The sequence below is a fragment of the Salvelinus fontinalis genome, chromosome 35, assembly GCF_029448725.1.
Source record: "Salvelinus fontinalis isolate EN_2023a chromosome 35, ASM2944872v1, whole genome shotgun sequence".
NCBI lineage: Eukaryota > Metazoa > Chordata > Actinopteri > Salmoniformes > Salmonidae > Salvelinus > Salvelinus fontinalis.
This window is the reverse complement of record NC_074699.1, coordinates 36822429-36836980: the sequence shown is the minus strand read 5'-3', so window position 1 is coordinate 36836980 and position 14552 is coordinate 36822429. Positions and strand designations below refer to the sequence as shown.

At 49.6% G+C, this 14552-nt stretch overlaps 1 protein-coding gene across 1 annotated transcript in view; it reads left to right on the top strand.

Annotated features, from left to right (window-relative positions):
* The window catches only part of LOC129834799 (aminopeptidase N-like), a 97315-nt gene that overhangs the window by 19171 nt on the left and 63592 nt on the right, over positions 1–14552 (top strand). The window contains exon 2 of the mRNA XM_055900085.1: positions 2451–2593. Coding sequence (XP_055756060.1) covers positions 2451–2593 — 143 coding nt within the window. The remainder of the gene's footprint in view (positions 1–2450; positions 2594–14552) is intronic.

Sequence of the window (14552 nt, the reverse complement as noted above, 5' to 3'; positions counted from 1 at the left end):
AGTTGTAGCCACCAGTCACCATGTCTAAACTCTACCAGTCTTCAGTACTGTAGTAATACCAGTTACTGTGTGTGTTGGTAGAGTTGTAGCCACCAGTCACCATGTCTAAACTCTATCAGTCTTCAGTACTGTAGTAATACCAGTTACTGTGTGTGTTGGTAGAGTTGTAGCCACCAGTCACCATGTCTAAACTCTATCAGTCTTCAGTACTGTAGTAATACCAGTTACTGTGTGTGTTGGTAGAGTTGTAGTCACCAGTCACCATGTCTAAACTCTATCAGTCTTCAGTACTGTAGTAATACCAGTTACTGTGTGTGTTGGTAGAGTTGTAGCCACCAGTCACCATGTCTAAACTCTATCAGTCTTCAGTACTGTAGTAATACCAGTTACTGTGTGTGTTGGTAGAGTTGTAGCCACCAGTCACCATGTCTAAACTCTATCAGTCTTCAGTACTGTAGTAATACCAGTTACTGTGTGTGTTGGTAGAGTTGTAGCCACCAGTCACCATGTCTAAACTCTATCAGTCTTCAGTACTGTAGTAATACCAGTTACTGTGTGTGTTGGTAGAGTTGTAATCACCAGTCACCATGTCTAAACTCTATCAGTCTTCAGTACTGTAGTAATACCAGTTACTGTGTGTGTTGGTAGAGTTGTAGCCACCAGTCACCATGTCTAAACTCTATCAGTCTTCAGTACTGTAGTAATACCAGTTACTGTGTGTGTTGGTAGAGTTGTAGCCACCAGTCACCATGTCTAAACTCTATCAGTCTTCAGTACTGTAGTAATACCAGTTACTGTGTGTGTTGGTAGAGTTGTAGCCACCAGTCACCATGTCTAAACTCTATCAGTCTTCAGTACTGTAGTAATACCAGTTACTGTGTGTGTTGGTAGAGTTGTAGTCACCAGTCACCATGTCTAAACTCTATCAGTCTAGTCTTCAGTACTGTAGTAATACCAGTTACTGTGTGTGTTGGTAGAGTTGTAGCCACCAGTCACCATGTCTAAACTCTATCAGTCTTCAGTACTGTAGTAATACCAGTTACTGTGTGTGTTGGTAGAGTTGTAGCCACCAGTCACCATGTCTAAACTCTATCAGTCTTCAGTACTGTAGTAATACCAGTTACTGTGTGTGTTGGTAGAGTTGTAGCCACCAGTCACCATGTCTAAACTCTATCAGTCTTCAGTACTGTAGTATTACCAGTTACTGTGTGTGTTGGTAGAGTTGTAGCCACCAGTCACCATGTCTAAACTCTACCAGTCTTCAGTACTGTAGAAATACCAGTTACTGTGTGTGTTGGTAGAGTTGTAGCCACCAGTCACCATGTCTAAACTCTATCAGTCTTCAGTACTGTAGTAATACCAGTTACTGTGTGTGTTGGTAGAGTTGTAGCCACCAGTCACCATGTCTAAACTCTATCAGTCTTCAGTACTGTAGTAATACCAGTTACTGTGTGTGTTGGTAGAGTTGTAGCCACCAGTCACCATGTCTAAACTCTATCAGTCTTCAGTACTGTAGTAATACCAGTTACTGTGTGTGTTGGTAGAGTTGTAGTCACCAGTCACCATGTCTAAACTCTATCAGTCTAGTCTTCAGTACTGTAGTAATACCAGTTACTGTGTGTGTTGGTAGAGTTGTAGCCACCAGTCACCATGTCTAAACTCTATCAGTCTAGTCTTCAGTACTGTAGTAATACCTGTTACTGTGTGTGTTGGTAGAGTTGTAGCCACCAGTCACCATGTCTAAACTCTACCAGTCTTCAGTACTGTAGTAATACCAGTTACTGTGTGTGTTGGTAGAGTTGTAGCCACCAGTCACCATGTCTAAACTCTATCAGTCTAGTCTTCAGTACTGTAGTAATACCAGTTACTGTGTGTGTTGGTAGAGTTGTAGCCACCAGTCACCATGTCTAAACTCTACCAGTCTTCAGTACTGTAGTAATACCAGTTACTGTGTGTGTTGGTAGAGTTGTAGCCACCAGTCACCATGTCTAAACTCTATCAGTCTTCAGTACTGTAGTAATACCAGTTACTGTGTGTGTTGGTAGAGTTGTAGCCACCAGTCACCATGTCTAAACTCTATCAGTCTTCAGTACTGTAGTAATACCAGTTACTGTGTGTGTTGGTAGAGTTGTAGCCACCAGTCACCATGTCTAAACTCTATCAGTCTTCAGTACTGTAGTAATACCAGTTACTGTGTGTGTTGGTAGAGTTGTAGCCACCAGTCACCATGTCTAAACTCTATCAGTCTTCAGTACTGTAGTAATACCAGTTACTGTGTGTGTTGGTAGAGTTGTAGCCACCAGTCACCATGTCTAAACTCTATCAGTCTTCAGTACTGTAGTAATACCAGTTACTGTGTGTGTTGGTAGAGTTGTAATCACCAGTCACCATGTCTAAACTCTACCAGTCTTCAGTACTGTAGTAATACCAGTTACTGTGTGTGTTGGTAGAGTATTGGCCACCACTCAGATGCAGCCTGTGGACGCCAGGAAAGCCTTCCCCTGCTTCGATGAACCTGCCATGAAGGCCGTGTTCCACATGACCCTCCTCCACGCACATGGAACAGTTGCTCTGGCCAATGGCATGAATCTAGGTAAGTATGGAACCCTGGCTCTGGCCAATGGCATGCATCTAGGTAAGCATGGAACCCTGATCTCTGGCCAATGGCATGAATCTAGGTAAGCATGGAACCCTGATCTCTGGCCAATGGCATGAATCTAGATACGCATGGAACCCTGGCTCTGGCCAATGGCATGAATCTAGGTAAGCATGGAACCTGATCTCTGGCCAATGGCATGAATCTAGGTAAGCATGGAACCCTGATCTCTGGCCAATGGCATGAATCTAGGTAAGCATGGAACCCTGATCTCTGGCCAATGGCATGAATCTAGGTAAGCATGGAACCCTGATCTCTGGCCAATGGCATTAATCTAGGTAAGCATGGAACCCTGATCTCTGGCCAATGGCATGAATCTAGCCAAGCATGGAACCCTGATCTCTGGCCAATGGCATGAATCTAGGTAAGCATGGAACCTGATCTCTGGCCAATGGCATGAATCTAGGTAAGCATGGAACCCTGATCTCTGGCCAATGGCATGAATCTAGGTAAGCATGGAACCTGATCTATGGCCAATGGCATGCATCTAGGTAAGCATGGAACCCTGATCTCTGGCCAATGGCATGAATCTAGGTAAGCATGGAACCCTGATCTCTGGCCAATGGCATGCATCTATTTATGTGTGCTGACGACTGCTTCTAGGTCCAAAGGGGATGGGATTTGTGATCTGTTTCCTAAATTATAGTTAGAGAGTTTAATGCTACAGTCTGCTAAATTGACCTCTCGCGCAGACCAAGAGAACAAGTTCTGCCAAGCTCTCAAGAACTGACCGAAGAAAAACAACCATTGCTTTTTTTTGTTGAACATTTTCAGAGTAAGCTGCTATGCTATCAGATAAATCATACAAATATACTTTGTAGGCTTATCCATTGCTGTACTCGATTGATTATGTACTAACTTCTGTAACCTTATCTAAGTCTATGGTAGAACCTCAGAGTGTTGATGTTGTCACGGTAGGGATCTGAACTCCTGCTGCTGGGGAAACCATTGTCTCTGCTACGCTCACTAACCCGTTTCTCTGTCTCCACCTGTAGCCTCAGTCAATGTCTCTGCTACGCTCACTAACCTCTCTCTCCACCTGTAGCCTCAGTCAATGTCTCTGCTACGCTCACTAACCTCTCTCTCCACCTGTAGCCTCAGTCAATGTCTCTGCTACGCTCACTAACCCGTATCTCTGTCTCCACCTGTAGCCTCAGTCAATGTCTCTGTTACGCTCACTAACCTCTCTCTCCACCTGTAGCCTCAGTCAATGTCTCTGCTACGCTCACTAGCCCGTATCTCTGTCTCCACCTGTAGCCTCAGTCAATGTCTCTGCTACGCTCACTAACCTCTCTCTCCACCTGTAGCCTCAGTCAATGTCTCTGCTACGCTCACTAACCTCTCTCTCCACCTGTAGCCTCAGTCAATGTCTCTGCTACGCTCACTAACCTCTCTCTCCACCTGTAGCCTCAGTCAATGTCTCTGCTACGCTCACTAACCTCTCTCTCCACCTGTAGCCTCAGTCAATGTCTCTGCTACGCTCACTAACCCGTATCTCTGTCTCCACCTGTAGCCTCAGTCAATGTCTCTGCTACGCTCACTAACCTCTCTCTCCACCTGTAGCCTCAGTCAATGTCTCTGCTACGCTCACTAACCTCTCTCTCCACCTGTAGCCTCAGTCAATGTCTCTGCTACGCTCACTAACCCGTATCTCTCTCTCCACCTGTAGCCTCAGTCAATGTCTCTGCTACGCTCACTAACCCGTATCTCTCCACCTGTAGCCTCAGTCAATGTCTCTGCTACGCTCACTAACCTCTCTCTCCACCTGTAGCCTCAGTCAATGTCTCTGCTACGCTCACTAACCCGTTTCTCTGTCTCCACCTGTAGCCTCAGTCAATGTCTCTGCTACGCTCACTAACCTCTCTGTCTCCACCTGTAGCCTCAGTCAATGTCTCTGCTACGCTCACTAACCTCTGTCTCCACCTGTAGCCTCAGTCAATGTCTCTGCTACGCTCACTAACCTCTCTCTCCACCTGTAGCCTCAGTCAATGTCTCTGCTACGCTCACTAACCCGTATCTCTGTCTCCACCTGTAGCCTCAGTCAATGTCTCTGCTACGCTCACTAACCCGTATCTCTGTCTCCACCTGTAGCCTCAGTCAATGTCTCTGCTACGCTCACTAACCCGTATCTCTCTCTCCACCTGTAGCCTCAGTCAATGTCTCTGCTACGCTCACTAACCTCTCTCTCCACCTGTAGCCTCAGTCAATGTCTCTGCTACGCTCACTAACCTCTCTCTCCACCTGTAGCCTCAGTCAATGTCTCTGTTACGCTCACTAACCTCTCTCTCCACCTGTAGCCTCAGTCAATGTCTCTGCTACGCTCACTAGCCCGTATCTCTGTCTCCACCTGTAGCCTCAGTCAATGTCTCTGCTACGCTCACTAACCTCTCTCTCCACCTGTAGCCTCAGTCAATGTCTCTGCTACGCTCACTAACCTCTCTCTCCACCTGTAGCCTCAGTCAATGTCTCTGCTACGCTCACTAACCTCTCTCTCCACCTGTAGCCTCAGTCAATGTCTCTGCTACGCTCACTAACCTCTCTCTCCACCTGTAGCCTCAGTCAATGTCTCTGCTACGCTCACTAACCCGTATCTCTGTCTCCACCTGTAGCCTCAGTCAATGTCTCTGCTACGCTCACTAACCTCTCTCTCCACCTGTAGCCTCAGTCAATGTCTCTGCTACGCTCACTAACCTCTCTCTCCACCTGTAGCCTCAGTCAATGTCTCTGCTACGCTCACTAACCCGTATCTCTCTCTCCACCTGTAGCCTCAGTCAATGTCTCTGCTACGCTCACTAACCTCTCTCTCCACCTGTAGCCTCAGTCAATGTCTCTGCTACGCTCACTAACCTCTCTCTCCACCTGTAGCCTCAGTCAATGTCTCTGCTACGCTCACTAACCTCTCTCTCCACCTGTAGCCTCAGTCAATGTCTCTGCTACGCTCACTAACCCGTATCTCTCTCTCCACCTGTAGCCTCAGTCAATGTCTCTGCTACGCTCACTAACCCGTATCTCTCCACCTGTAGCCTCAGTCAATGTCTCTGCTACGCTCACTAACCTCTCTCTCCACCTGTAGCCTCAGTCAATGTCTCTGCTACGCTCACTAACCCGTTTCTCTGTCTCCACCTGTAGCCTCAGTCAATGTCTCTGCTACGCTCACTAACCTCTCTGTCTCCACCTGTAGCCTCAGTCAATGTCTCTGCTACGCTCACTAACCTCTCTCTCCACCTGTAGCCTCAGTCAATGTCTCTGCTACGCTCACTAACCCGTATCTCTCTCTCCACCTGTAGCCTCAGTCAATGTCTCTGCTACGCTCACTAACCCGTATCTCTCCACCTGTAGCCTCAGTCAATGTCTCTGCTACGCTCACTAACCTCTGTCTCCACCTGTAGCCTCAGTCAATGTCTCTGCTACGCTCACTAACCTCTCTCTCCACCTGTAGCCTCAGTCAATGTCTCTGCTACGCTCACTAACCCGTATCTCTGTCTCCACCTGTAGCCTCAGTCAATGTCTCTGCTACGCTCACTAACCCGTATCTCTGTCTCCACCTGTAGCCTCAGTCAATGTCTCTGCTACGCTCACTAACCCGTATCTCTCTCTCCACCTGTAGCCTCAGTCAATGTCTCTGCTACGCTCACTAACCTCTCTCTCCACCTGTAGCCTCAGTCAATGTCTCTGCTACGCTCACTAACCTCTCTCTCCACCTGTAGCCTCAGTCAATGTCTCTGCTACGCTCACTAACCTCTCTCTCCACCTGTAGCCTCAGTCAATGTCTCTGCTACGCTCACTAACCTCTCTCTCCACCTGTAGCCTCAGTCAATGTCTCTGCTACGCTCACTAACCTCTCTCTCCACCTGTAGCCTCAGTCAATGTCTCTGCTACGCTCACTAACCCGTATCTCTGTCTCCACCTGTAGCCTCAGTCAATGTCTCTGCTACGCTCACTAACCTCTCTCTCCACCTGTAGCCTCAGTCAATGTCTCTGCTACGCTCACTAACCCGTATCTCTGTCTCCACCTGTAGCCTCAGTCAATGTCTCTGCTACGCTCACTAACCTCTCTCTCCACCTGTAGCCTCAGTCAATGTCTCTGCTACGCTCACTAACCCGTATCTCTGTCTCTACCTGTAGCCTCAGTCAATGTCTCTGCTACGCTCACTAACCCGTATCTCTGTCTCTACCTGTAGCCTCAGTCAATGTCTCTGCTACGCTCACTAACCTCTCTCTCCACCTGTAGCCTCAGTCAATGTCTCTGCTACGCTCACTAACCTCTCTCTCCACCTGTAGCCTCAGTCAATGTCTCTGCTACGTTCACTAACCTCTCTCTCCACCTGTAGCCTCAGTCAATGTCTCTGCTACGCTCACTAACCCGTATCTCTCTCTCCACCTGTAGCCTCAGTCAATGTCTCTGCTACGCTCACTAACCTCTCTCTCCACCTGTAGCCTCAGTCAATGTCTCTGTTACGCTCACTAACCTCTCTCTCCACCTGTAGCCTCAGTCAATGTCTCTGCTACGCTCACTAACCCGTATCTCTGTCTCCACCTGTAGCCTCAGTCAATGTCTCTGCTACGCTCACTAACCTCTCTCTCCACCTGTAGCCTCAGTCAATGTCTCTGTTACGCTCACTAACCTCTCTCTCCACCTGTAGCCTCAGTCAATGTCTCTGTTACGCTCACTAACCTCTCTCTCCACCTGTAGCCTCAGTCAATGTCTCTGCTACGCTCACTAACCCGTATCTCTGTCTCCACCTGTAGCCTCAGTCAATGTCTCTGCTACGCTCACTAACCTCTCTCTCCACCTGTAGCCTCAGTCAATGTCTCTGCTACGCTCACTAACCTCTCTCTCCACCTGTAGCCTCAGTCAATGTCTCTGCTACGCTCACTAACCTCTCTCTCCACCTGTAGCCTCAGTCAATGTCTCTGCTACGCTCACTAACCTCTCTCTCCACCTGTAGCCTCAGTCAATGTCTCTGCTACGCTCACTAACCCGTATCTCTGTCTCCACCTGTAGCCTCAGTCAATGTCTCTGCTACGCTCACTAACCTCTCTCTCCACCTGTAGCCTCAGTCAATGTCTCTGCTACGCTCACTAACCCGTATCTCTGTCTCCACCTGTAGCCTCAGTCAATGTCTCTGCTACGCTCACTAACCTCTCTCTCCACCTGTAGCCTCAGTCAATGTCTCTGCTACGCTCACTAACCCGTATCTCTGTCTCTACCTGTAGCCTCAGTCAATGTCTCTGCTACGCTCACTAACCCGTATCTCTGTCTCTACCTGTAGCCTCAGTCAATGTCTCTGCTACGCTCACTAACCTCTCTCTCCACCTGTAGCCTCAGTCAATGTCTCTGCTACGCTCACTAACCTCTCTCTCCACCTGTAGCCTCAGTCAATGTCTCTGCTACGCTCACTAACCCGTATCTCTCTCTCCACCTGTAGCCTCAGTCAATGTCTCTGCTACGCTCACTAACCTCTCTCTCCACCTGTAGCCTCAGTCAATGTCTCTGCTACGCTCACTAACCTCTCTCTCCACCTGTAGCCTCAGTCAATGTCTCTGCTACGCTCACTAACCTCTCTCTCCACCTGTAGCCTCAGTCAATGTCTCTGCTACGCTCACTAACCCGTATCTCTCTCTCCACCTGTAGCCTCAGTCAATGTCTCTGTTACGCTCACTAACCTCTCTCTCCACCTGTAGCCTCAGTCAATGTCTCTGCTACGCTCACTAACCCGTATCTCTCTCTCCACCTGTAGCCTCAGTCAATGTCTCTGCTACGTTCACTAACCTCTCTCTCCACCTGTAGCCTCAGTCAATGTCTCTGCTACGCTCACTAACCCGTATCTCTCTCTCCACCTGTAGCCTCAGTCAATGTCTCTGCTACGCTCACTAACCCGTATCTCTGTCTCCACCTGTAGCCTCAGTCAATGTCTCTGCTACGCTCACTAACCTCTCTCTCCACCTGTAGCCTCAGTCAATGTCTCTGTTACGCTCACTAACCTCTCTCTCCACCTGTAGCCTCAGTCAATGTCTCTGTTACGCTCACTAACCTCTCTCTCCACCTGTAGCCTCAGTCAATGTCTCTGCTACGCTCACTAACCCGTATCTCTGTCTCCACCTGTAGCCTCAGTCAATGTCTCTGCTACGCTCACTAACCCGTATCTCTGTCTCTACCTGTAGCCTCAGTCAATGTCTCTGCTACGCTCACTAACCCGTATCTCTGTCTCTACCTGTAGCCTCAGTCAATGTCTCTGCTACGCTCACTAACCTCTCTCTCCACCTGTAGCCTCAGTCAATGTCTCTGCTACGCTCACTAACCTCTCTCTCCACCTGTAGCCTCAGTCAATGTCTCTGCTACGTTCACTAACCTCTCTCTCCACCTGTAGCCTCAGTCAATGTCTCTGCTACGTTCACTAACCTCTCTCTCCACCTGTAGCCTCAGTCAATGTCTCTGTTACGCTCACTAACCTCTCTCTCCACCTGTAGCCTCAGTCAATGTCTCTGCTACGCTCACTAACCCGTATCTCTGTCTCCACCTGTAGCCTCAGTCAATGTCTCTGCTACGCTCACTAACCTCTCTCTCCACCTGTAGCCTCAGTCAATGTCTCTGTTACGCTCACTAACCTCTCTCTCCACCTGTAGCCTCAGTCAATGTCTCTGCTACGCTCACTAACCTCTCTCTCTACCTGTAGCCTCAGTCAATGTCTCTGCTACGCTCACTAACCTCTCTCTCCACCTGTAGCCTCAGTCAATGTCTCTGCTACGCTCACTAACCCGTATCTCTGTCACCACCTGTAGCCTCAGTCAATGTCTCTGTTACGCTCACTAACCTCTCTCTCCACCTGTAGCCTCAGTCAATGTCTCTGCTACGCTCACTAACCCGTATCTCTGTCTCCACCTGTAGCCTCAGTCAATGTCTCTGCTACGCTCACTAACCTCTCTCTCCACCTGTAGCCTCAGTCAATGTCTCTGCTACGCTCACTAACCTCTCTCTCCACCTGTAGCCTCAGTCAATGTCTCTGCTACGCTCACTAACCTCTCTCTCCACCTGTAGCCTCAGTCAATGTCTCTGCTACGCTCACTAACCTCTCTCTCCACCTGTAGCCTCAGTCAATGTCTCTGCTACGCTCACTAACCCGTATCTCTGTCTCCACCTGTAGCCTCAGTCAATGTCTCTGCTACGCTCACTAACCTCTCTCTCCACCTGTAGCCTCAGTCAATGTCTCTGCTACGCTCACTAACCCGTATCTCTGTCTCCACCTGTAGCCTCAGTCAATGTCTCTGCTACGCTCACTAACCCGTATCTCTGTCTCCACCTGTAGCCTCAGTCAATGTCTCTGCTACGCTCACTAACCCGTATCTCTGTCTCCACCTGTAGCCTCAGTCAATGTCTCTGCTACGCTCACTAACCCGTATCTCTGTCTCTACCTGTAGCCTCAGTCAATGTCTCTGCTACGCTCACTAACCTCTGTCTCCACCTGTAGCCTCAGTCAATGTCTCTGCTACGCTCACTAACCCGTATCTCTCTCTCCACCTGTAGCCTCAGTCAATGTCTCTGCTACGCTCACTAACCTCTCTCTCCACCTGTAGCCTCAGTCAATGTCTCTGCTACGCTCACTAACCCGTATCTCTCTCTCCACCTGTAGCCTCAGTCAATGTCTCTGCTACGCTCACTAACCTCTCTCTCCACCTGTAGCCTCAGTCAATGTCTCTGCTACGCTCACTAACCCGTATCTCTGTCTCTACCTGTAGCCTCAGTCAATGTCTCTGCTACGCTCACTAACCCGTATCTCTGTCTCTACCTGTAGCCTCAGTCAATGTCTCTGCTACGCTCACTAACCTCTCTCTCCACCTGTAGCCTCAGTCAATGTCTCTGCTACGCTCACTAACCTCTCTCTCCACCTGTAGCCTCAGTCAATGTCTCTGCTACGCTCACTAACCCGTATCTCTCTCTCCACCTGTAGCCTCAGTCAATGTCTCTGTTACGCTCACTAACCTCTCTCTCCACCTGTAGCCTCAGTCAATGTCTCTGCTACGCTCACTAACCCGTATCTCTCTCTCCACCTGTAGCCTCAGTCAATGTCTCTGCTACGTTCACTAACCTCTCTCTCCACCTGTAGCCTCAGTTAATGTCTCTGCTACGCTCACTAACCCGTATCTCTCTCTCCACCTGTAGCCTCAGTCAATGTCTCTGCTACGCTCACTAACCTCTCTCTCCACCTGTAGCCTCAGTCAATGTCTCTGCTACGCTCACTAACCCGTATCTCTGTCTCCACCTGTAGCCTCAGTCAATGTCTCTGCTACGCTCACTAACCTCTCTCTCCACCTGTAGCCTCAGTCAATGTCTCTGTTACGCTCACTAACCTCTCTCTCCACCTGTAGCCTCAGTCAATGTCTCTGTTACGCTCACTAACCTCTCTCTCCACCTGTAGCCTCAGTCAATGTCTCTGCTACGCTCACTAACCCGTATCTCTGTCTCCACCTGTAGCCTCAGTCAATGTCTCTGCTACGCTCACTAACCTCTCTCTCCACCTGTAGCCTCAGTCAATGTCTCTGCTACGCTCACTAACCTCTCTCTCCACCTGTAGCCTCAGTCAATGTCACTGTTACGCTCACTAACCTCTCTCTCCACCTGTAGCCTCAGTCAATGTCTCTGCTACGCTCACTAACCTCTCTCTCCACCTGTAGCCTCAGTCAATGTCTCTGCTACGCTCACTAACCCGTATCTCTGTCTCCACCTGTAGCCTCAGTCAATGTCTCTGCTACGCTCACTAACCCGTAACTCTCTCTCCACCTGTAGCCTCAGTCAATGTCTCTGCTACGCTCACTAACCTCTCTCTCCACCTGTAGCCTCAGTCAATGTCTCTGCTACGCTCACTAACCCGTACCTCTCTCTCCACCTGTAGCCTCAGTCAATGTCTCTGCTACGCTCACTAACCTCTCTCTCCACCTGTAGCCTCAGTCAATGTCTCTGCTACGCTCACTAACCCGTATCTCTGTCTCTACCTGTAGCCTCAGTCAATGTCTCTGCTACGATCACTAACCTCTCTCTCCACCTGTAGCCTCAGTCAATGTCTCTGCTACGCTCACTAACCCGTATCTCTGTCTCCACCTGTAGCCTCAGTCAATGTCTCTGCTACGCTCACTAACCTCTCTCTCCACCTGTAGCCTCAGTCAATGTCTCTGTTACGCTCACTAACCTCTCTCTCCACCTGTAGCCTCAGTCAATGTCTCTGTTACGCTCACTAACCTCTCTCTCCACCTGTAGCCTCAGTCAATGTCTCTGCTACGCTCACTAACCCGTATCTCTGTCTCCACCTGTAGCCTCAGTCAATGTCTCTGCTACGCTCACTAACCTCTCTCTCCACCTGTAGCCTCAGTCAATGTCTCTGCTACGCTCACTAACCTCTCTCTCCACCTGTAGCCTCAGTCAATGTCTCTGCTACGCTCACTAACCTCTCTCTCCACCTGTAGCCTCAGTCAATGTCTCTGCTACGCTCACTAACCTCTCTCTCCACCTGTAGCCTCAGTCAATGTCTCTGCTACGCTCACTAACCTCTCTCTCCACCTGTAGCCTCAGTCAATGTCTCTGCTACGCTCACTAACCTCTCTCTCCACCTGTAGCCTCAGTCAATGTCTCTGCTACGCTCACTAACCCGTATCTCTGTCTCCACCTGTAGCCTCAGTCAATGTCTCTGCTACGCTCACTAACCTCTCTCTCCACCTGTAGCCTCAGTCAATGTCTCTGCTACGCTCACTAACCCGTATCTCTGTCTCCACCTGTATTCTCAGTCAATGTCTCTGCTACGCTCACTAACCTCTCTCTCCACCTGTAGCCTCAGTCAATGTCTCTGCTACGCTCACTAACCCGTACCTCTCTCTCCACCTGTAGCCTCAGTCAATGTCTCTGCTACGCTCACTAACCTCTGTCTCCACCTGTAGCCTCAGTCAATGTCTCTGCTACGCTCACTAGCCCGTATCTCTGTCTCCACCTGTAGCCTCAGTCAATGTCTCTGCTACGCTCACTAACCTCTCTCTCCACCTGTAGCCTCAGTCAATGTCTCTGCTACGCTCACTAACCCGTATCTCTCTCTCCACCTGTAGCCTCAGTCAATGTCTCTGCTACGCTCACTAACCCGTATCTCTGTCTCCACCTGTAGCCTCAGTCAATGTCTCTGCTACGCTCACTAACCTCTCTCACCACCTGTAGCCTCAGTCAATGTCTCTGCTACGCTCACTAACCCGTATCTCTCTCTCCACCTGTAGCCTCAGTCAATGTCTCTGCTACGCTCACTAACCTCTCTCTCCACCTGTAGCCTCAGTCAATGTCTCTGCTACGCTCACTAACCCGTACCTCTCTCTCCACCTGTAGCCTCAGTCAATGTCTCTGCTACGCTCACTAACCTCTCTCTCCACCTGTAGCCTCAGTCAATGTCTCTGCTACGCTCACTAACCCGTATCTCTGTCTCCACCTGTAGCCTCAGTCAATGTCTCTGCTACGTTCACTAACCTCTCTCTCCACCTGTAGCCTCAGTCAATGTCTCTGCTACGCTCACTAACCTCTCTCTCCACCTGTAGCCTCAGTCAATGTCTCTGCTACGCTCACTAACCTCTCTCTCCACCTGTAGCCTCAGTCAATGTCTCTGCTACGCTCACTAACCTCTCTCTCCACCTGTAGCCTCAGTCAATGTCTCTGCTACGCTCACTAACCTCTCTCTCCACCTGTAGCCTCAGTCAATGTCTCTGCTACGCTCACTAACCTCTGTCTCCACCTGTAGCCTCAGTCAATGTCTCTGCTACGCTCACTAACCTCTCTCTCCACCTGTAGCCTCAGTCAATGTCTCTGCTACGCTCACTAACCTGTATCTCTGTCTCCACCTGTAGCCTCAGTCAATGTCTCTGCTACGCTCACTAACCTCTCTCTCCACCTGTAGCCTCAGTCAATGTCTCTGCTACGCTCACTAACCCGTATCTCTGTCTCCACCTGTAGCCTCAGTCAATGTCTCTGCTACGCTCACTAACCTCTCTCTCCACCTGTAGCCTCAGTCAATGTCTCTGCTACGCTCACTAACCTCTCTCTCCACCTGTAGCCTCAGTCAATGTCTCTGCTACGCTCACTAACCTCTCTCTCCACCTGTAGCCTCAGTCAATGTCTCTGCTACGCTCACTAACCTCTCTCTCCACCTGTAGCCTCAGTCAATGTCTCTGCTACGCTCACTAACCCGTATCTCTGTCTCCACCTGTAGCCTCAGTCAATGTCTCTGCTACGCTCACTAACCTCTCTCTCCACCTGTAGCCTCAGTCAATGTCTCTGCTACGCTCACTAACCCGTATCTCTGTCTCCACCTGTAGCCTCAGTCAATGTCTCTGCTACGCTCACTAACCTCTCTCTCCACCTGTAGCCTCAGTCAATGTCTCTGCTACGCTCACTAACCCGTATCTCTCTCTCCACCTGTAGCCTCAGTCAATGTCTCTGCTACGCTCACTAACCCGTATCTCTGTCTCCACCTGTAGCCTCAGTCAATGTCTCTGCTACGCTCACTAACCTCTCTCTCCACCTGTAGCCTCAGTCAATGTCTCTGCTACGCTCACTAACCTCTCTCTCCACCTGTAGCCTCAGTCAATGTCTCTGCTACGCTCACTAACCTCTCTCTCCACCTGTAGCCTCAGTCAATGTCACTGTTACGCTCACTAACCTCTCTCTCCACCTGTAGCCTCAGTCAATGTCTCTGCTACGCTCACTAACCTCTCTCTCCACCTGTAGCCTCAGTCAATGTCTCTGCTACGCTCACTAACCTCTCTCTCCACCTGTAGCCTCAGTCAATGTCTCTGCTACGCTCACTAACCCGTATCTCTCTCTCCACCTGTAGCCTCAGTCAATGTCTCTGCTACGTTCACTAACCTCTCTCTC